Source organism: Rhinatrema bivittatum, chromosome 8 (genome assembly GCF_901001135.1).
Source record: "Rhinatrema bivittatum chromosome 8, aRhiBiv1.1, whole genome shotgun sequence".
Classification (NCBI taxonomy): Eukaryota; Metazoa; Chordata; class Amphibia; order Gymnophiona; family Rhinatrematidae; genus Rhinatrema; species Rhinatrema bivittatum.
The window spans coordinates 265250448-265272863 of record NC_042622.1 but is presented as its reverse complement, the minus strand read 5'-3'; the positions used below and the strand labels follow the sequence as shown (position 1 = coordinate 265272863).

The following is a 22416-nucleotide window of genomic DNA, read 5'->3' as shown; positions in this document are numbered from 1 at the left end:
AACCCAGTGCAGGAAACATCTCTCTACACTGCTGCCTCTCTCCCTCTCTCCTGTTCTCTCTTTCCTCTGCTGCTTCTTTTCCTCACTCTCTCTCCAGTCCCTTCTCCTCTCTCTGTCACTGCCTCTCTCCCTCCCTCTTTCTCCAGTCACCAGTTTCTTGCCCCCTCTCTCTTCAGCCGCCTCTCTCCTTCCATGTCCCTCTGCAGTCTCCTTTCTCTCTTAGGTCTTATTTCATAGCTCCCTATTTCCCTTCTTCTCTGACCACAGCACCTCTCGTTTTCTTTCTTCACAGTTGCCTCCCTCCCTATCTACATTTGTCTCTCTCCCTCTCTCCATTGTTGATCGTCTCCCTCCCTGCCTCTCTCCTCCTCTCCTCCATTTTTCCCCTCCCTTTTCATCCCTTCATTCCCACTTATGCTCACTTCCCTACGTCCCCGGTCCTTCTCTCAGTGCCGGGCAGGATGGGGTCTACCAGCTGCACTGGGAAGGGGAGGCATCGTCTTATAAGAGACTGAGCAATTTTACACCACTTTTTTAAAAGGGGGTGCTGGAGTTTAATTGGTCATTAATTAAAAAATTATTCATACTGACCCTCTAATTCATTCTGCAGAGTATTAACTTAGAGTGAAAAATCATTTTGATGCCAGGATGCTACAAATTTTGGATGTGGCATTAGATTTATTAATCAAGAGCAGACCACCTTACCAGAAGGTCCTTGGTTGCATTGCAGAGATTTGCACGCGCAGTGTCACGATTTGCATCAGTTGCGTTCTGCAAGAGAACGGGGAGAGTTAATATGGAGCAGCGTTTTCCGCAGCAGGCAGCAGAGAAAAGAGGCAAAGAGAAAGCTGTGAGCGTGGTTATACTCCTGCATCAGTTTCACGTTTGCCAGACAAGAATTCTGATTGGCTGCTTGCTGTTGGGTCGCAAGTCAGCTGATATCAGTATACCTCAATGCTGAACTATTCTGTTTCTCAGCCGCTATTAAGCACCTTAAAGATCAGGTAGCAGGGTTTACAGTCAGCCCCCTGTAGAAGTACATGTGTGCACAGGATCCTGAGTTCAGCACTAGTGGTGCTAGACAATGTCTTCAGATTGTCGACCATTTCACAGGGTGCTTTTTTCTCTCTACCTTTAGATGATAATATTCAATGGCATTCACTTGGCCACTAAATCTTTTCTTCCATTTCTCCTCTGTCTCTGAAGGTTGCTACACTCAAGCCCATTGCTGCACTGGAGTTTGCTTCAGCAAAGGGTTTGTTGTGTGTCAGCTGCTGCATAACATTGGAGGCTGGCGCAGCCTTCCCTGCAGAAGGAGGTAGCCGTGGTGAAAGTAGAAGAGATGAGTGCGGGAGGGGATGCAGAGGATGACAAAGGGTCTGGTCCAGATGCGGCACCTCCGAGAGCCTGAGTGTACCCCAGTCCTTCACCTGAGGGATGTCTGGTAGGTGTGCAGTGCATAGCGTCTGAGGACGAGAGATGTGCATGAGTGTCTGTCAATGGCCTTTCTTCTCCTCTCTTTTCAGGTGCTCTTCTGTTTAAAATGCCCTGTGGCAGAGTATTTAAGTACACAGAGAGCATCTTTTCAACCTGCCCCTACTTTTCTGATTCCTTTTTTATCTGCTTTGAGCCTATCTGAGCTGTCAGGCTTTTGGGAAAGTGAAACGCTGCTTCTCTGCAACAGGAGAGCGTTGGGTTTTGGATGGTTGAACTCTGAGTCTGGTATCAGATTTTGAAAGCAGCTAATGGACAAAACACCTTACCGTTAGATCGCAGTACGCTTTGAGAAAGTTTGCCAGTCCTGTAAGAAGTTTGTCCAAATCTGTGCTCTAGAGAGAGAGAGGAAGAGAAAGAGAGAGTTTGATAATAATGAATGCAGAATGGCTCTCTAGGCTGAGCTATAGCATCATGCAGACTCCAAACCCCTTCAGCAAACACAGGAGCTCCAAAGGTACTGTCCCAGAATTCAGATTGGTTCATGCAGGAGCTGTAAATAACCTTTACCGCCCAAAGTAGCTCAAATGTTTTTTTTCCCCCTCTCTCTGGATCACTTACAGAGGGGCGCCTGGGAGTAAGATAAGGAAGGATGACCCCCTTTTGAACCTTTGGGTTGTTTTCAGTATAACCTGCTCTGTTATCTTGCCTAACTATGGGATATTTAGATTAGATTAGATCACACAAATGATTGAACCCGAGGATTCATTCACCCGAGGATGATTTTTCTACTTGAGGATCAGAAAATAAATCCTGCAGACCCCTAGAGCCCAAGAAGCCCTGACTGAGTTTGTGCAAACTTACCACAGCTTTTTTCAGGCAATTAACAATTGGCGTAACGTCAGGGAGAGTACCGCCACCACCCGGGAGAACACCATCCAGGAGGGCACTGGTATCTAGTAAAAGCGGAAAACAAACTATGTAACCACAGAGACATTATTTGTAGAGCATGATCTTCGTGTAATAATTCTGGGAATAATTTGGATTGGAAAAGGCATTGACATTAAACGTATAGTGGAAATGAAGAGTTTGGCAGTAACTCGCAGCTCACTAATATGCAATTACTCTTCCAGCAGTGAGACAGCTTTAGAACGTCCAGTTATTGCCCCTTATATAAAGAAGATATTATGATCCTGGGTGATTAGTTCAGATCCTACATTGGAAACAGTTAACTTTACATGGCGAGAGGAAGATGGACCTTGGTTGAATCAGGATAACACCCTCAAGGAACAAATTAGATCAGTGAAGAAAAGCACAGAGAGCGAAAACAGGAAAGTGTAATGAACGTTGAAGATAAGGAGGGTAGGTGTGTGGATATACAGAGAGATGGCTGATGGCCCAGTCTCATCTGGAAAGGAACATACCATGGTTATTATTGGCAGAATATATATATTTTGATAATAGTACTCTGTGGGAGTATGAGTCAGATCCCCAAGAGATATTCCACATATACATGGGATGACTCTTTAGTTCCTTTGCACTGCACCCCACTTTGATGTATTAGGGAATTGTAATCATAAATAAATAAATAAATAGCGTGCCCGTGATCACAGCTCATCTTCCCACCCATGTACAATGCTTACAAAGAAAATGGATGCAAGACCTAAAACATTATAAACATTGCCACGCAAAGAAAATGGATGCGAGACCTAAAACATTACACACATTGCCACACAAAGGGGTAAATATTAATGGAATCCACTTGGTAACTCACTGCCTTCTGCACTCTGAAACGTAAAACGTACACAAATGTAGAGAGATTTAGACTTGATTTCCTCTAATGATCTAAAGGTTCCTCACCTTGATAGCAGCAGCTCAGAGCCAGCAGCAGGAAGGTGACCTCGATCTTCATGGCTGGGATGGATGTATGAGGAGTCTTAAACTGCAACAGACAACTGAATTTGGTGTAGAGAAGCCTCTTCTCAAGCTCCCTTTATATACTGTGCTCGTTCTTGCTCGCTGCTTCACCCAGGCCCTCAGGGGCATCCGGGATGGGATCTTGACATTTTGTAAAGACATCTAATTTTGTCAAGATTTCAGCCTTGAAAAGAATGTGATGGTGATTGACGTGTTTCTTAAATGAGGTCAAACAGTGACACTTATGTGTAAATCACACAAAATGCCCTGTCCCGATCTACAGAAGAGTCGGCAAAACATAGCCAGAAACTCTTTGCTTACGACCCTGAATTTTGGGGTTCTGAGCTCCCAACTTTCCAAGGCTCAATCTCTTATCAATCCCCGGCATTCTCACTCCTTCAGTTCTCCGACTTTTATATGGAATTTGTATGCCCAATTTTCAAAAACTGGCTGCAAAAGCGCTCGACCCGCAGCTGCAGGGATTGATTTATTTGATAATTTGTATATATCGTCATTCGGGATGGAGGCCAGAATGGAGCACCCAGGTGGACAAATGTTTTTAGGGGGACCCAGGCTTGTCTGATGCCTTGAATCCTATTGCAGCTGCTACTGCTGCAGCCTCCAAATATCCCTCTGTGGCAGGCTCTCTAAACTGAGCCCGTATTATTATATAACCTAGAACAGGGAGTCCCAGCCTTTCAGGGAACTTGGACCCCCTTCTCAGCCTCAAAAAGCTGGTGGAGCCACAAAAACCTTCTCTTTAACTTTTGCATGCCCTAACAAAAGAAAGGATGACATGGACTCCAGAATCATCCATCATGTACACATCTTCATATTAAATAACGCCTACTAATCTAAACTGAATAAATCGGTAGGGCAATTTCCCAAGTTATTTAAAGATTGCCCTCCCTGAAGATTGATCCCTTTTAGCCTGCTTTTCTCTCAGACTTTCTTATTTTCTTGTATGATCCTGACAAACACACACAGAAAATGATAGTCACAAAATAATTTAGATTTTAGAAAAAGCAAAGCAATCGCCTGCTTTTTTCAAAGGGAAGAAAGCTCATGAGATCCCCGTGTCTGTCTATGTCTCCCCATCAATAACTTTGTATTTAATGTCATAGCCACACCTGGCTGTTGTCATCGTTCCCTTCTTCCCTCCTGGCCCATGGTGGCCCTCTGTTCTGCCCTCCTGATCCCTCGCCTGGGGGCTACGCTCTCTTCTTACTCCCCTAACCAAGTCAGTCATGGATTCCTCTTCTCCCTCTTTCTCCTCCTTTTCTTCCTTCATTTCTGTCTCATTCCTTCTCCTCTCTGTCTTTCCTCTCGTAGTGTTAGCCCCAGGCCTAGTTCCTCCTTTCTTCCTCACTTTATTTTAGTTCGGCTCGCTTCTCCTCTCTCTCTGTCAGGCCAGTGGTTGGAGCAGAAAATGCTTCTCACTGCTGTGCTCGCCCTGCTTTCTCCTGCTTTCCTCATTGTGCAACGGTGGCTGCTGAAGGTTCTGACGGCCGCAATTCGCCCCTTTATTCCCCACATCCTCACGGAGCCTTTTACGACTCTCAAGAGCTGCAATCGGTCCTGCTTTCCCCTCCCTCCACCGGATTTTGGTATGTGAAGCAACACGTTTATGGATGGAAGGACGGATGGCCGGAGTTATTTATATTCCACTTTCCTGGCACTTTTAATGCGAATCACATTCAGGTACTGTATGTGTGTGTGCAACTTCAGTGAAAGGAGTAGACAGAATATCTGCAAGAAGGATGACTAGAGAGAGGATGCCAAGCCCTTGGCGAAGATCTGAGATCCTTGGAGATGTTTCTAGTCAGAGGACATGGATCAGTGCGTAAAATGGGATCCTTCTAGTACACACATGCACACTCGAAGGACACCGTGAAATCCTTATAAATGCTACTTCTGGAACTGACAAGATTCACTGAATGGTTCTTCTAGGAAAAGGAAGCTTACATTAGAGAATGAGTCACATGGGTAAGCTTGGGAGAAGCCAAATGCTTTAAAATCCCGGAGCTTTACTCTGAGTACATTATCTGAAGCTTGAGCAACATATCTCAATGATTCCTCTACTGGCTGAGATTCGTGATCCCAAAGCTCAAAATTAAATCCATACCAGGGAAAAGGTTTCCATGAGAAGGAATTTGTACAATCTGTGAACTTTGGAACATAATGTTGAAGTGGAGCCCACTATGCTCACTACAGATAATTAAAACCTGTTTATGCGCCAAGTTTTGCCTGTGGAGTAGCTTGTAATTAAAAATCAGTCCAGTTGGAACCACAGCTGTTGGAGGTGTCTGCAGACATTTCAGGTCGTGACTCACACAAATCAGTGCCGCCTCAGAGGGGATTTGGTCATCCTTACTTTTGAGTGCCTTCACTTGCAGTCAACTACGCTAATGGTTTCACCACACTTTCAAAGACCCTAAGACTAGTGGACACTCATGAGCTCCAGACAGGTTGGCAGCTTGATTTCTAAGCTCTGTGTATTCTATTAGAGAACATCAATTATACAATAGTTCACTGCTGATTTAAAATATCAGTGTAACATCGGGCCGGCCACGGGAGCCCCGTGACTGCCAGCACACCCCAAGATGCCATGACCCGGAAATCCCATCGATGTGGCTGGGACGTCATCATGACCGCTCCTCCTCTGGTGCGCTGCCAGTTAAAGGCCCTGCAGTGGGAGACTCCAGTGCTGGCACTCATTAATGACATCACGCAGCTCGGTATTTAAACCCCAGTCGCGCTCCAAGCTGGTGCCTAGGCAATAGGTCCTTCTGTGGTTCTTGCAGTGCATGTTGCTGTGTGTTTCAGCCTCACCTGTTTCTGCTCCTGCCTTGCCTCCCACTCTAATCCATCCATCTGTGTCCTGTCTTGTTGCTTTATGTGTGAACCTTTTACTCCTCCTATGTTCACTGCTATTTAAAATATAAACCAACAAGAAGAATCACCCAGATTATTACTGTAAAATCTCAGTGATATTTAATGTTGGTTAAACTAGCTAATGATCCAGACAACTTGCTGGATAAATTGTGACATGAGTGGTTTGACAGTCCACATCTGGGGCTCATGTGCCAGGACTGTGGATTCATGGTGAGAGACCCCATTAAAACACTGCAGCTAGCTCACTCTTACTCAGGCCTTTTCAGCTCCTGCTTGAGGGGGCATATTCTGACAAGCTAGAGGGGATAACTGTGAAACAACAGGGACAACATATAATCGCCTTCATCACAAAACCATCCTCCAATTCCCTTTCTACAGAATTCTGTGCATTTTGTTACTGTGAATGCTCCTTGTTATTCACATAGAATAATGTAGTAGACATTGTGGAGTGTAAGAACTACATAGAATAAATAAATAAACAAGTCACTCTGGCAATATTAATCTAAAATGATATTATCAAGGAGAGATGAGTATAAAAACAATTTAACTAATCAAAACAAAAAGAATACGATTTAAATAATAATTGCTTTCCCATAAAATAATAGCAGAAAACTAATAATTATCAACATATCAAGATAAATATTGTTGCGATCCCGGGTCGGCCCCGGGATCGGCGCCTACCCGCTCGCAGCTCTGGCACCAGCCCGCGCTCCCCGGGCCCCCAGGGACCTCCACCTTCGCGGCCCCGACGTCGGCCTATCTCTCCTGGGCCTGCAGACCCCTCTACCGCCGCGTTTCTGCCCCGCCGGAGCAGCCGGCGTTCCTCGGCGGCTGGCCCCGCCCCCTAGACGCACGCGCGCATCTCAGTCTTTAATTTAAAGGGGCCAGCGTGGGAAAATGCTGGGTCTGCCTCCGATGACGTCAGACGCTGCAGGGCTATTTAAGCCCTGCAGCTGCTCCTCTTCAGCGCCTTGCAACGAGGTTCCCAGGTTTACCTGTCTCCAGTTGCTGTGTTCCTGTGCCCTCTTGATCTCCTGTGGTTCCTGATCCCGGACTGGCTTACGGTGATTCTTGGCTTCTGACCCCGGTGCGGCTTACAGTGATCCCTCTGGCTCTTGACCCCGGACTGGCTTACGACGACTCTCTGGTCTCGGACCCCGGTTTGGCTTACAGCAATCCTTTGGTTTCTGATCCTGGACTGGCAAGCGACGATTCTCTGGTACACGACTCTGGACTGGTGAGCAACGACCTTGGACTCCGTCTGACTCAGCCCCCGCGGGCCCTCCTAAGTCCCAGTGGCCGGGTCCCTACGGGCTCCTCCTGGGGGGACTCCGGCTTCCAGGGTGAATCTCCTAAGTCCCAGCAGCCGAACTCCTACGAGCTCCTCTCGGGGGAGGATTGGCTTCCAGGGCGAAGATCCTCTCACCATTGTACCAGCTCCACCGTTTCGTCCTTCCTTGCCACGGCCCTTGGTCGCATAGGGCTTCCTAGGATCTTCCTCCGGCCACCCACAACTCCGTCCTTGCCGCCTCCCGGTCGGGACCACCGCTGCCACCTCGCTCAGCGGCTCACCCTCTGGTTCCGATCGGCCCAAGGGTCCACGAATCCAACAGATTGCAAGGCCATGGACCCGGCGGACCTTGCCGGCCTCAAGGCTATTCCGGGCATAGCCCAGAAGCTGCAACAACAACAGACTTGCCTCGATACCTTGATGTCAACCGTTCAACGCCTGGCGGATCGGGTTGAGGGGGCCTCCGTAGCCCGCTCCGCAGCATCCTCGTCTCAGGCCAATGCGGGCTCCTCTGCCCCGGTACAGATGCCACCACCGCCCCGGTATTCTGGAGATCCGAAGGCGTGTCGGGGTTTCCTCAACCAATGCTATATCCGCTTTGACCTTCTGCCTGCGCAATTCTCCACGGACCGGGTGAAGACGACCTACATTATTTCCCTCCTGGACGGCAGACCCTTGGCTTGGGCCTCCTCTCTTTGGGAGCGCCAGGATTCCCGATTGAATAACCTCGTACAGTTCGTCAAGGCTTTCCGGAGAATTTTTGACGAACCGTCTCGCGCCTCCACGGCTGCCTCAGAACTACTCCAGCTGAGACAAGGCAATCGCCCTCTAGAAGAATACGCTATGGAGTTCCAGACCCTTGCCTCTGAACTGGCCTGGGGGGAGGACAGCCTACACGGAATATTTCTGGAGGGCCTTTCCCCACGGCTCCAGGACGAACTCGCGGCCCGGGACCTTCCGGACGACCTTCAAGAGCTCATAGAGCTGGCCGGACGAGTGGACCGACGCATCCAGCGCCGCTTCCGGGAGCGAAGGCCTGTCCAGGCACTGGCCGCTCGTCGAACCACGCCACCTCGGGTCCAAGCCTCACCACCTGCGGCAGCTGCCCTCCCGCCTGAAGAACCCATGCAATTGGGCCGAGGTCCTCTCTCCGCCGAAGAACGGAGGCGTCGACGCTCCCAGGGGTTATGTCTCTACTGCGGTGGTAAGGGGCACTTCCTGGCTCGCTGCACAGAGCGTCCGGGAAACGCCCGAACCTAGAGTCTAGTGGGGAGTTGATTCTAGGCAGTGCCTCTCCAAACTCCCCATGTACCGTCCCGGCGAAACTCTGCCTTCCTGGAGGAGGATTCGATACCCTGGCACTGCTTGACTCCGGGTCTGGGGGGAATTTTATCCTCCGAGATCTGGTACAACAACTGCAGCTCGAGGTCTTGCCTCAGGAACCACCTTTGCGGGTATCGTCCATCCAGGGGATTCCTCTCCCAGGGACCATTACCACTCGTACGCACCTTCTCCAGCTTCAGGTCGGGCTTCTTCATAAGGAGGAGATATCTTTTCTCATCCTCGAGAAATCCATTCACCCGCTCATCTTGGGACTGCCCTGGCTACGGAAACATTCCCCGGTGATAGACTGGGACTCGCTTCAGATCACATCACGGGGGTCAGCCTGTTTCCATCGCTGCCTTCCTGCTCGCCCGCTACAGACGCTCCCCCTTCTGGCAGCCCCGCTGATGGTGCCACCACAGTACCAGGCCTTCCGGGATGTCTTCTCTAAAGAGAAGGCTGAATTACTACCTGAACATCGCCCCTTCGATTGTGCGATTGACTTGCTGCCAGATACCATGCCACCTCGCGGTAGAGTTTACCCTCTGTCTCTGCCAGAAACCAAGGCCATGTCTGCTTACATTAAGGAGAATCTAGACCGAGGGTTTATAAGACCATCCAATTCCCCGGCAGGAGCCGGCTTCTTTTATGTGGCCAAAAAGGATGGGTCTCTTCGGCCCTGTATCGATTACCGGGGCCTGAACCAGATCACCCGACGAGATCGCTATCCGTTGCCCCTGATTCCGGAACTCCTGGATCGTCTGCAAGGGGCCCGCATCTTCACCAAGCTGGATCTTAGAGGAGCGTACAACCTCGTACGGATCCGACCGGGAGACGAGTGGAAGACCGCTTTTAATACCAGGGACGGTCACTACGAATACCTCGTCATGCCATTCGGTCTCTGCAACGCCCCAGCCGTGTTCCAAAATCTAATGAACGAGGTGCTTCGCAATCTCCTTTACACCTCAGTCATTGTCTACCTGGACGACGTATTAATATTCTCCCGGAACCTTGAGGAACATCGTCAACATGTGCGCCAGGTTTTGCCAAAGCTAAGAGAGAACCGACCGTATGCCAAGCTGGAGAAATGCCAGTTCGAGGAGGAATCCTTACCCTTCCTGGGGTATATCGTCTCCTCTACCGGCTTCCGCATGGATCCCGACAAAGTCGCCGCTATCCGGAACTGGCCACAACCGATGGGGGTAAAGGCGCTCCAGCGTTTCTTAGGCTTCGCCAACTTTTACCGCCACTTCATCCCGCAGTACTCCACCCTGGTGGCCCCTCTAACAGCTCTCACACGTAAGGGAGCCGATGCCCGAAACTGGACTCCAACCGCCGTGCAGGCCTTCCAGGATCTTAAGCAGGCCTTCCTTCAGGACACCTGTCTCCGACACCCGGATCCTGTATGCCCGTTCATAGTGGAGGTGGATGCCTCCAACGTGGCCGTTGGGGCCGTCCTGTCCCAGATCTCCAAGGACGGTAAAGCTCGGCCATGTTCCTACTTCTCCCGTAAGTTTTCGCCTGCCGAGAAGAACTACAGCATCAGGGACAAGGAACTACTTGCCATCAAACTAGCCTTTGAAGAATGGCGTCAGTGGCTGGAGGGGGCCCAACATCCAATCGTAGTGTACACGGACCACAAAAATTTGGAGTATTTATCCCATGCGCAAAGGCTCAACCCCCGGCAGGCACGCTGGTCCCTCTTTTTCAGCCGGTTCAATTTCTCCCTCCGGTACCGACCGGCGGCCAAGAATATTAGGGCAGATGCTCTCTCACGCACTTCAGAGATTGAGGATACCTCGGAAACCCCTCAATACATTTTGGATCTGGCGAAGGTCCAATTGTCTGCCACCGAGCTTGCACCCGCGGGGAGGACAGTAGTTCCCGTACGCTATAGAGAGAAGGTCCTAGCTTGGGCACACGACTCCCTGACAGCCGGCCATCCCGGGATTGCCCGGACACTCGAGCTACTAACTGAGTTCTATTGGTGGCCACGGGTGAAGGAGGATGTTCGCCTATATGTCCAGTCTTGTCCCACGTGCGCGCAGCAGAAGCCGTTACCAGGCCGCCCCTGGGGGCTCCTCCAGCTACTCCCTGTACCCACAGAACCGTGGACTCACATCTCCACGGATTTCGTGGTGGAGTTGCCTCCGTCCCAGGGTAAGACTGTGGTCTGGGTCACTGTTGACCGCTTCTCGAAAATGGCCCATTTTGTGCCCCTAGCCAAGTTACCCACGGCTCCGGAGTTAGCTGAACTGTTTATCCAACATGTCTTCCGACTGCATGGTTTGCCCCTACATATTGCCTCGGACCGAGGGCCCCAATTCACGGCAAAATACTGGCGGGCACTCTGCAGGAAATTTGGGGTTCAGCTGGACTTAACCACGGCATTTCACCCCCAGGGTAACGGTCAAGTGGAACGCACGAATCGAACTCTGAAAGCTTTTCTCTGAGCCTTTGTAGGGGAGCAGCAGGACAACTGGGTCACTCTTCTTCCGTGGGCTGAGTTCTCTTACAATCGCCATCGACACTCCGCCACGCTACAGTCTCCCTTCCAGTTGGTTTATGGGAAGGTTCCCAAACCTCCCCTACCGTTACCAGTATCTACCTCCTCTCCAGCGGCGCAACTGACGGCCAGCCAGATTCATCGGCTTTGGCGCGCCACACAAGAGAAGCTTCACCGCACCGCCGCCCGGTTCAAGGCTTACGCGGATAGGTCTCGGCGACCCGCTCCAGTGTTCCTGCCCGGATCTAAGGTGTGGCTGAGCACCAAGAACATTCAGCTTCGGACTCCCTCCACGAGGCTAGCGCCCCGATACATTGGACCCTTCCGGGTGGCCGAACGGGTTGGAGCAGTCTCCTACTGCTTACGTCTTCCGTCTACCCTTCGGATACACGACGTCTTCCATGTTTCCCTCCTCAAACCGGTGATCCTCTCTCGCTTCCGACCTCTGCCTCCGGAGCCCTCCAAGGTCGCTTCTGATCCTGGGGCCACGTATACAGTACGGGAGGTGTTGGATGTTCGGCTCCGCCGTCATCGCCGGGAATATCTTCTCTCTTGGGAAGGATACGGTCCTGAGGAGAATTCGTGGGAGCCCTCTTCACACATCCTGGTAGGGATGTGAATCGTTTTAGGACGATTAAAATTATCGTCCGATAATTTTAATATCGTCTTAAACCGTTATGGAACACAATACAATAGAGATTCTAACGATTTATCGTTATAAATCGTTAGAATCGTGAGCCGGCACACTAAAACCCCCTAAAACCCACCCCCGACCCTTTAAATTAAATCCCCCACCCTCCCGAACCCCCCCAAATGAGTTAAATAACCTGCGGGTCCAGCGGCGGTCCGGGAACGGCAGTGGTCCGGAACGGGCTCCTGCTCCTGAATCTTGTTGTCTTCAGCCGGCGCCATTTTCCAAAATGGCGCCGAAAAATGGCGGCGGCCATAGACGAACACGATTGGACGGCAGGAGGTCCTTCCGGACCCCCGCTGGACTTTTGGCAAGTCTCGTGGGGGTCAGGAGGCCCCCCACAAGCTGGCCAAAAGTTCCTGGAGGTCCAGCGGGGGTCAGGGAGCGATTTCCCGCCGCGAGTCGTTTTCGTACGGAAAATGGCGCCGGCAGGAGATCGACTGCAGGAGGTTGTTCAGCGAGGCGCCGGAACCCTCGCTGAACGACCTCCTGCAGTCGATCTCCTGCCGGCGCCATTTTCCGTACGAAAACGATTCGCGGCGGGAAATCGCTCCCTGACCCCCGCTGGACCTCCAGGAACTTTTGGCCAGCTTGTGGGGGGCCTCCTGACCCCCACGAGACTTGCCAAAAGTCCAGCGGGGGTCCGGAAGGACCTCCTGCCGTCCAATCGTGTTCGTCTATGGCCGCCGCCATTTTTCGGCGCCATTTTGGAAAATGGCGCCGGCTGAAGACAACAAGATTCAGGAGCAGGAGCCCGTTCCGGACCGCTGCCGTTCCGGACTGCCGCTGGACCCGCAGGTTATTTAACTCATTTGGGGGGGGTTCGGGAGGGTGGGGGATTTTAATGTGCCGGTTTTGCGATTTTTAGATTTTTAGATTTTTCACGATTTTTCACGATTTTTCACGATATTTTACCCCCCCAAATGGCAACAATACGATTCCCTCCCCCTCCCAGCCGAAATCGATCGTTAAGACGATCGAGGACACGATTCACATCCCTACATCCTGGATAAGGACCTCCTCCGCCAGTTTCATTCCCGGCACCCGGCAAGCCACGGCCTCCCGGGAGGGGGCGTAGGAGGGGGGGTACTGTTGCGATCCCGGGTCGGCCCCGGGATCGGCGCCTACCCGCTCGCAGCTCCGGCACCAGCCAGCGCTCCCCGGGCCCCCAGGGACCTCCACCTTCGCGGCCCCGACGTCAGCCTATCTCTCCTGGGCCTGCAGACCCCTCTACCGCCGCGTTTCTGCCCCGCCGGAGCAGCCGGCATTCCTCGGCGGCTGGCCCCGCCCCCTAGACGCACGCTCGCGTCTCAGTCTTTAATTTAAAGGGGCCAGCGCGGGAAAATGCTGGGTCTGCCTCCGATGACGTCAGACGTCAGAGCAGCTACAGGGCTTAAATAGCCCTGCAGCTGCTCCTCTTCAGCGCCTTGCAATGAGGTTCCCAGGTTTACCTGTCTCCAGTTGCTGCGTACCTGTGCCCTCTTGATCTCCTGTGGTTCCTGATCCCGGACTGGCTTACGGTGATTCTTGGCTTCTGACCCCGGACTGGCTTACGACGACTCTCTGGCTTCTGACCCCGGTGCGGCTTACGGTGATCCCTCTGGCTCTTGACCCCGGACTGGCTTACGACGACTCTCTGGTCTCGGACCCCGGTTTGGCTTACAGCGATCCTTTGGCTTCTGATCCTGGACTGGCAAGCGACGATTCTCTGGTACACGACTCTGGACTGGTGAGCAACGACCTTGGACTCCGTCTGACTCAGCCCCCGCGGGCCCTCCTAAGTCCCAGCGGCCGGGTCCCTACGGGCTCCTCCTGGGGGGTCCAGGGTGAATCTCCTAAGTCCCAGCGGCCGAACTCCTACGAGCTCCTCTCGGGGGAGGATTGGCTTCCAGGGCGAAGATCCTCTCACCATTGTACCAGCTCCACCGTTTTGTCCTTCCTTGCCACGGCCCTTGGTCGCATAGGGCTTCCTAGGATCTTCCTCCGGCCACCCACAACTCCGTCCTTGCCGCCTCCCGGTCGGGACCACCGCTGCCACCTCGCTCAGCGGCTCACCCTCTGGTTCCGATCGGCCCAAGGGTCCACGAATCCAACAAATATGATGACAAGGGCTACAAAAACCCAAAACCTCCCCTGCATTCTCTTTCAACCAGCACTGCAGGGTAAGGTGTAGATCCATTGTCCATCTTCCTTGAGAAAATTTGTACCATTGTACAGGTTCATTTGACAGCTGGGTGGGGGAATCAAAAAGAGCTCGCACTCCTTACTGACAGGACAATTGAGGAAAGACAAATGAATGTGCAGATTTTGCTTTAGTTCTGACATTTGTGTGATAATTTGTAATAAAGAATAGAACATACAAGGAACATAAGAACATAAGGCTTGCCATACTGGGTCAGACCGAGGGTCCATCAAGCCCAGCATCCTGTTTCCAACAGTGGCCAATCCAGGTCACAAGTACCTGGCAGGTTCCCAAGGAGCAGATACATTCCTAGCTGCTTATCCCAAGAATAAGCAGGGAACCGCATCTTGAATACCAGGTGCAATGCTGGTCACCGCATCTCAAAAAGGATACAGCTGCACTAGAGAAAGTGCAGAGGAGGGCGACCAAAATGATAAGGGACATGAAACAGCTGCCCTACGAGGAAAGGCTAAAGAAGTTAGGGCTGTTCAGTTTGAAGAAGAGATGACTGAGGGGGGATATGACAGAAGTCTACAAAATCATGAAAGGACTTCAACAGGTTAATGTAAATCAGTTATTTACTCTCTCAGATAATAGAAGGACCAGGGGGCACTCCATGAAGTTAGCAAGTAGCTCATTTAAAACAAATTTGAAGAAAATTCTTTTTCACTCAGCGCATAATTACGCTCTGGATTTCATTGCCAGAGGATGTGGTTAAAGCAGTTAGTGTAACTGAGTTTAAAAAAGGTTTGGATAAGTTCCTAGAGGAAAAATCCATAAACTGCTATTAATCAATAAGGAATAGTAGCTTGAGATTTATTTTGTGTTTTGGTACTTGCCAGGTACTTGTGACCTGGCTTGGCCACTGTTGGAAACAGGATGCTGGGCTTGATGGACCCTTGGTCTGACCCAGTATGGCACTTCGTGTGCTCTTATGGATTTCTGCAACTCTACCTTAATAATGGTTTATGGACTTTTCCACCAGGAGCTTGTCCAAACCATTTTTTTAAATGTAACTATACTAACAGCTTTCACCACATCCTCTGGCAACGAAATCATGAGCTTAATTATGCATTGAGTTAAAAAATATTTCTAGTTAGTTTAAATGTATTACCCAGTAACTTTATTGTGTGTCCCCTGGTCTTAGTACTTTTTGAAAGATTAAATAACTGATTCATGTTTACTTGTTCCATTCTATTCATTATTTTATAGACCTCTATCATATCTCCTCTCAGCCAAAGCTGAAGTGTCCTAACCTCTTTAGCCTTACTTCATAGGGGAATCGTTCCATCAGCAGTTACACAATTCTAAGCACTATTCTGTGTCCAATGAAACAGTACGTATTGTACAAAAGTTTGATTATGAAATCATTCACAGGAAGAGTCACTTAACAATAGCTGAGCCTCACGAGGGCTAAAACCTATTCACCAAACAAGAGACAATACTGCAAAAACAAAAAAAAAAATAGTGGCACCTTGACAACCCAGTTGAAATCACTTTACTATGCAAATAAAGATATTGCTAGAGTATCAGCAAGCTGGTGCAATAAATGTCTTTCAAGACAATCCGGTCTTCTCAATTGTTCACCACTATATGACCAAATATTTTAAATTTATAAATGCACTGAACAAACCTAATGTCTTGTAGGCAACTGTGTCAGGGGGGACTTTAAAAGTAATTAATGAACTGCAAACTCTTCTGGACAGAGTGCTCATTCCCTGATCCAACATGGTCTCATGGCTTTCTCAAAGAAGTCTATAGGAGTCCAAAGAACAAACAACATTCAGGGAATTCAGTTTTAAATGCTTTTTGGCACTGAATTTACAACCAATATGAAGTCCATAGGCAAGGAACCGTTTGCTGTGCCAGCCGGCTCAGCAAGTAACTGTTGTATTTTATAAATTGCATCCTCAGCCTTTGCCCTTCTTTGTAATCCACACATCTAAACAAGGGATTCATTTCACTCCAAATTGTATTATGAATCTATTCCTGAATGTAAGGCATTAGGACAGTAACTTTTAAACAGCTGCGCGGGTGTGCATGTACGTGCATATGCTGGCTCCCATGAATGGATGCGGACATTTTATAACATATGCGTGTACATGCATGCATGCTATAAAACTGGCTGTATGTGCGTACATGTGCACGCAATATTATATGGATGTACGCAGGTGCACGCAAATGCCAGCTCTAACATGTAAGTGGGGGGGGGGATTTTAAAAACAACGTATGCCAATGCCGTAGTCCTTTTTCCCAATTCGTTCCCAGTTTGCCCAGTTAATGGATCAGACTTCCTGACCCCCTGTTAGGTAGCCTCCCTTTTACCCTTGTAATCCTGACCCTTAAAACTCCGCTGACTCACCTAGTTTTTTTAAATTTTAATACTTACACACCGTCCATACACAGTGGGGACCCCGGTGCGCCCATACACACCGCCCATACACAGTGGGGACCCCGGTGCGCCCTTGTACACATAAATACTTGTGCACACGTTTCCGGAATGCCCATGTCACGCTCATGCTCTGCCCAGACTTCACCCACACACCCTTCTCCTTTTTAAGATTTTTGTGCATACCAGGAGACATGTGCGTACTCGCATGCTTTTTAAAATCCATGCATTGTGCACCAGTCCGAGACATGAGCGTATCTCCCGGTTTTGGCGCACGTAGGGTTTTTAAAATATAGGCAATAAATTTGCTTAGTCCTCTCTTCATATGAAAAATGTTCATTTCTATCTGTCTAGGTCTTAGCAGAGCCAACTTATATATGCTAGTAGAAGTCTACAATTACATTGACAAATTAAGACCTTGTCAATGATGTTACTAGCAGATGCGTCTTAAAAGCCCCCGCGCTGATCAATGACGTCACCCGGGGGGAGGGGTCAGCGTCTCGCGGAGGGAGGGACCAGGTCTCGGGGAGGTGTCGAAGAAGCAGGCACTGAGCTGGAATCCGGTGTAGCAGGTAATCCCGTTGACGTTTTTGCCTCAGGAGGTAACAGTGAGACAAAATACAAGTAATTCTCTCCCTTGGGCTGTTCAACCACCGACCTGGTCAGATCCCCTCAGTCATCAGTTCCAACCATACGAGTGGTCCCTGGATCCCTCAGTAGTGACCAGGATATTCCAACATTCGGGACAACCAACAATGGACCTCTTTGCATCACATCTGAATCACAAAGTAGACACATTCTATTCTCTACACAAACAGGAAAACCGGCCAGCCAAGGACGCCTTTGCTCGCCCTTGGAACTCAGGCCTTCTATACACGTACCCTCCGATACCACTCATAACCAAAACTTTAGTGAAGCTACAACAGGACAAGGGGTCCATGATACTCATAGCCCCGCATTGGCCTCGACAAGTATGGTTTCCCACACTTCTAGACCTCTTTATCAGGGATCCAATTCGCCTGAGTGTAGCTCCCAATCTCATAACTCAGGATCAGGGTCGGTTACGCCATCCCAACCTTCGATCCCTATCCCTGACAGCATGGATGTTGAAAGCTTGATCTTACAACCACTCAATCTGACAACCAATGTATCTCAAGTGCTTATAGCTTCACGTAAACCTTCCACACGAAAGAACTATTCTTCGAAATGGAAAAGATTTACTTTATGGTGCAGGCAAAAGAGTATTGATCCTTTCTCCTGCCCCACAACTTCTCTACTAGACTACTTATGTCATCTTTTAGACTCTGGTCTCCAGACATCATCTGTAAGGGTACATTTAAGTGCAATCTCAGCTTATCATAACAAGATGGGAGATGCACCAACATCCATACATCCCCTTGTCAGTAGATTTATGAGAGGTTTAATTCACCTTAAACCACCAATTCGGCCACCAGTCACAGAATGGGACCTGAATCTGGTCTTAGCAAGATTCATGCGTTCTCCTTTTGAACCCATGAATTCCTGTGATGTTAGATTTCTCACATGGAAGACTATCTTCCTCATAGCCATTACATCGGCTAGAAAGCTTAGTGTGTTTCAAGCACTTGTCACGTATTCACCTTATACAAAATTCCTACATGACCAAGTGGTTCTCCGTACATATCCAAAATTTCTTCCCAAGGTAGTTACGGAATTCCACTTGAACCAATCCATAGTTTTACCCACATTCTTTCCAAGGCCTCATTCTCACCAAGGAGAACGGGCTTTACATACCTTGGACTGTAAGCGTGCGCTAGCATTTTACTTAGACTGCACTGCAGTCCATAGAAAATCCACTCAGCTCTTTGTATCTTATGATCCAAACAAACCGGGAAAAGCAGTGGGTAAACATACTCTCTCCAATTGGCTAGCAGATTGCATACAGTTTTGCTATGAAAAAGCAGGCCTTCTTCTCCAAAGGCGAGTAAAGGCACATTCAGTGAGAGCGATGTCAACCTCAGTAGCACACTATCGTTCAGTGCCAATCCTTGACATATGTAAAGCAGCAACAAGGAGTTCTCTTCACACCTTTGCAGCTCATTACTGTTTAGATAAAGAAGGATGGCAAGATTCAGCCTATGGACAATCTGTCTTAAAGAACTTGTTTCCAGTTTAATCCCAACTCCTTCTACATCCAACCTGCTGTGATCTTCGGCTGCCTCATTTTCACTAACAATACTTCACTGTTGCTTCACTACAAAATGACTCAGCCTCTAGCTTGCTAATCACCCACATGTGAGGACTAGCATCCTGCTTGTACTGGGATAAAGCAAAATTGCTTACCTTGTAATAGGTGTTATCCCAGGACAGCAGGATGTAGTCCTCACGAAAACCACCCGCCACCCTGCGGAGTTGGGTCCGATACGTTTTATTATTTTATTTTTGCTAAAGCTTATTGCTACATACGAGACTGAAGGGAGACCTCTGTGGCAGAGAATATCATGGCATGATGGGCATGCTCAGTGGCCTCACAGGGCCAGTCAAAAGTTTCATAGAAACTTTGACAGAAAGTTTTCCGTACCAGGGCTCCGTTCAGTGACGTCACCCATATGTGAGGACTACATCCTGCTGTCCTGGGATAACACCTATTACAAGGTAAACAATTTTGCTTTTCTTTATCTCTCTGCAATACCTGCTTTTTAAAAGTTTGCTATTAAGAGTGGGTAGGCTTTGCAGTTTGTCCTAGAAGGATCAGATCATGCGGGGTGCGATGGTCCTTTTTATTTTATTTTATAGTTGTTGCTTCTGGAGGGGAGGCTTTCCTTGGGTTCATTTTTGGCAGATGTTTGGGTCCCCTAGGAGGAATGGGTTCCGCCATTTGGGGAGGGCGGTTCACGATGTGGGTTTTGGGGGCCACGGAGAGGCGCATTTTGTTTTTATTTTTGCTTTAGCTTTTTCACAGCTGCAACAGCGTATTGATTTCTTTAATTCTTTTGAATCTACCAGCATTAACTTAGCACCTGTATTTTGATATTTTTTCCTTTTTTCTATGGCCTTGGTGTCTTCCATATCCTGATGTTCTGTTCCAGCCTTGGTGTCTTCCGTATCCTGATGTCTGTTCCAGCCTTGGTGTCTTCGTCCATGTTCCAGATGTCCTCAGCACCGCTCTGACCCGTCCCTTGTGGTCCGCAACCAGCCCGGCTGGGTTGAGTAGGGCGCATAGAGGCCCAGTGGTCTGCGACCACTCCCGCTGGGATGTGTAGGGCGCTGGTGGGTCCCTTCCATCTGCCGGCATCTGAGGGACCTTACCCGCCTGTCCACCTGTCCAGTTCCTGGATCTCCAAGGTTCTGATGTCTTCCAGTGTGGTCTGCAACCAGCCCGGCTGGGCTGTGTAGGGCATCTGAGGGACATTGCTTGCCTGGAGGTTCTGGACTTCTAACTACTTGATTTTAACCTAGTCTTGCCGTGCCATGCCTTGGCTTGCCTTGTTCCAGTACCCAAGTCTGATCTCCATCTTCATCTGTGTCTGATCCTTGTCCGTCTCATGATCGTTCAAGTCTCCAGAGTGGTCCGCGACCAGCCCGGCTGGGCTGTGTAGGGTGCCTATGGGACTTTGCCTCCTCAACGTCTGAATCTTGTCTTCCTCAATTCCTGAATCCGTCTGATCCTTGTTCATCTCATCATTGTCCAAGTCTCCAGAGTGTTCTGTGACCAGCCCGGCTGGGCTGTGTAGGGTGCCTGTGGGACTTTGCCTCCTCAATGCCTGAGTCTTTTCTTCCTCTATTCCTGAGTCAGTCTGATCCTCAGTCTGTCTGATCCTGAGTTTGAGTCTGATCTTCGTCTAACCTTTGTCTGAGTCTGATCTTCATCAGCATCCATGTTCTGTCCTCCGTCACCTCTGCCTCATGTCCGGCCTGCCCCCTCTGCTGCTTCCTGCAGCAAGTTGAAAGGGCTGGAGTAGTCGGAGGGCCACTCAGAGACCAATCTTGCGTGGTTGGTCTCACTGGGGTGTGCAGGTCAGCAGGGGCTGGTCTCCACACCATCACCAGACGAGGACTCATCACGCCGCAAGGGCACACATCGCCACATCCCGTGCTGGGGAGCTCCCTCTAGCGCTCCCATCCATCGCAGCGCAACACTTTTTGGGACTGTTTCTATGGTTGCAGTTAAGAACATTCTTTACTGAACACCTTTCTTTTATGCCCATCTCCAGACTTTTAGTAAGATCAATTATGTGTTTTGTAGTCCTATATTATTTCAATGATCATTATTTTTCTAGTGCATTTTTAGCTTTAGGTGCTTACATTTTTCATTTGCTTTGATATTGGCTTGATGAGATCATTATTATTATGATACTTCTCATTTTTTAGTATTTCTCTCTCAAGTTTTGGAGGTGGGGGGGAGCAAATGTATTAGTGTGTAGTTTTGTCCCTTCTGAGAGAGAAATACTGTCATGTAGTTATGATTTGTTTACAATGAGTTACAGTCATTGCATGCAGCTTTGTGTTTTGTGTTCTTGCTTCACAACACCCCCTCCACTCCCACCTTTTCTCCTCTAGTATAAGTTAGTTAAGATGGTGGGAACTGAGAAGGAGGACATTAGACAAAGTACAAGTTAGACTCCATTATTACGTACAAGGTCAGCACGCGCGCACAGCCCATGGCCCCCTTCACAGTTACTCCCCCTCCTTCTCCTCCAGCCTTCCTCTAACTTTTATTTATTTATTTATTTAAGGTTTTTATATACCGGCATTCATGAAATGATCACATCATGCTGGTTTACAAATAAACAGGGGTGCAATAAATACATCAAAAACAGAAATAACGTGTCGAAGAAAGCAGTTACAATTAACAAGGACTATTGAACTGGGATCAGAGGAAATACCTTGAAGTCTGCAAGCTTAACGGAAACACAGATATGACTTAATTAAAAATATAAGAACACCACTTATTTAAAGCCAGTTAAACCTTGACTTTGAAGCACAGCACAAGACGTTTTGCAAAGGTTGAAGGTGAAAACACTTGGCAAATACCCAAATTAGTTTTATAAAAACAAATCTATTAAGAAGTAGACAGTATTTACGGGTCCTTAATATAGTGATTTAACAGTACTGATTACTTTTTACCCGAATCATGACATTAGTGATGCATATGCTGCTTTTTGGTTAGTTTTAGAGAAAGTGCAGAGCTAGTGGTCACACACATGTGACAGAGAATGTCTGGATAATTTGGCGATTAGAAGCAGTGAACAAAGACGAAAAGTCCACCATTTTCAGAGGTAGTAATTTTTCCTTATTAGTCATTTTGGCAAAACTTCAGGAGTTATAAACAAAGAGAATTGTTCTGAGCATGCACAAGCCAAGGATATTATATATGGATACAATGTGGGATGGAGTGAAGGACTGCTGATGACAACTGAACTGAAAGAGTCTCCAGTATTGTATATCTGTTTGTTATTTGTTCCCAAGCATTACCGTAAGCATTTGATTTTGTGCATATATTATACAGAAAATATAGCTTTTCATAAGTAGTAGTCCATGTTATTATTTTCTTTGTTTTGTGTGATCTAGACTACAAGGCAAATACCTCATTCCAAAACCCATTACATTCACGTGAGCATGTTTTAAAATTCACTGACATACATACTAGAGATGTGAATTGTGTGATCGATCGTCTTAACGATCGATTTCGGCTGGGAGGGGGAGGGAATCAGATCGTCGCAGTTTGGGTTTTTTAAATATCGTGTAAATCGAAAACTGGCACACTAAAACATCCCTAAAACCCACCCCGACCCTTTAAAATAAATCC

At 48.7% G+C, this 22416-nt stretch overlaps 1 protein-coding gene across 1 annotated transcript in view; it reads right to left on the bottom strand.

The window, feature by feature from the left end:
* LOC115097626 overlaps window positions 1-20284 on the bottom strand; it is a 29186-nt gene extending 8902 nt beyond the window's left edge. The window contains exons 1-5 of the mRNA XM_029613565.1: window positions 20093-20284; window positions 3295-3376; window positions 2299-2390; window positions 1764-1829; window positions 706-771 (exon numbers count right to left, since the gene is read on the bottom strand). Coding sequence (XP_029469425.1) covers window positions 706-771; window positions 1764-1829; window positions 2299-2390; window positions 3295-3376; window positions 20093-20284 — 498 coding nt within the window. The remainder of the gene's footprint in view (window positions 1-705; window positions 772-1763; window positions 1830-2298; window positions 2391-3294; window positions 3377-20092) is intronic.
* Between the last annotated feature and the right edge of the window lie 2132 nt (window positions 20285-22416).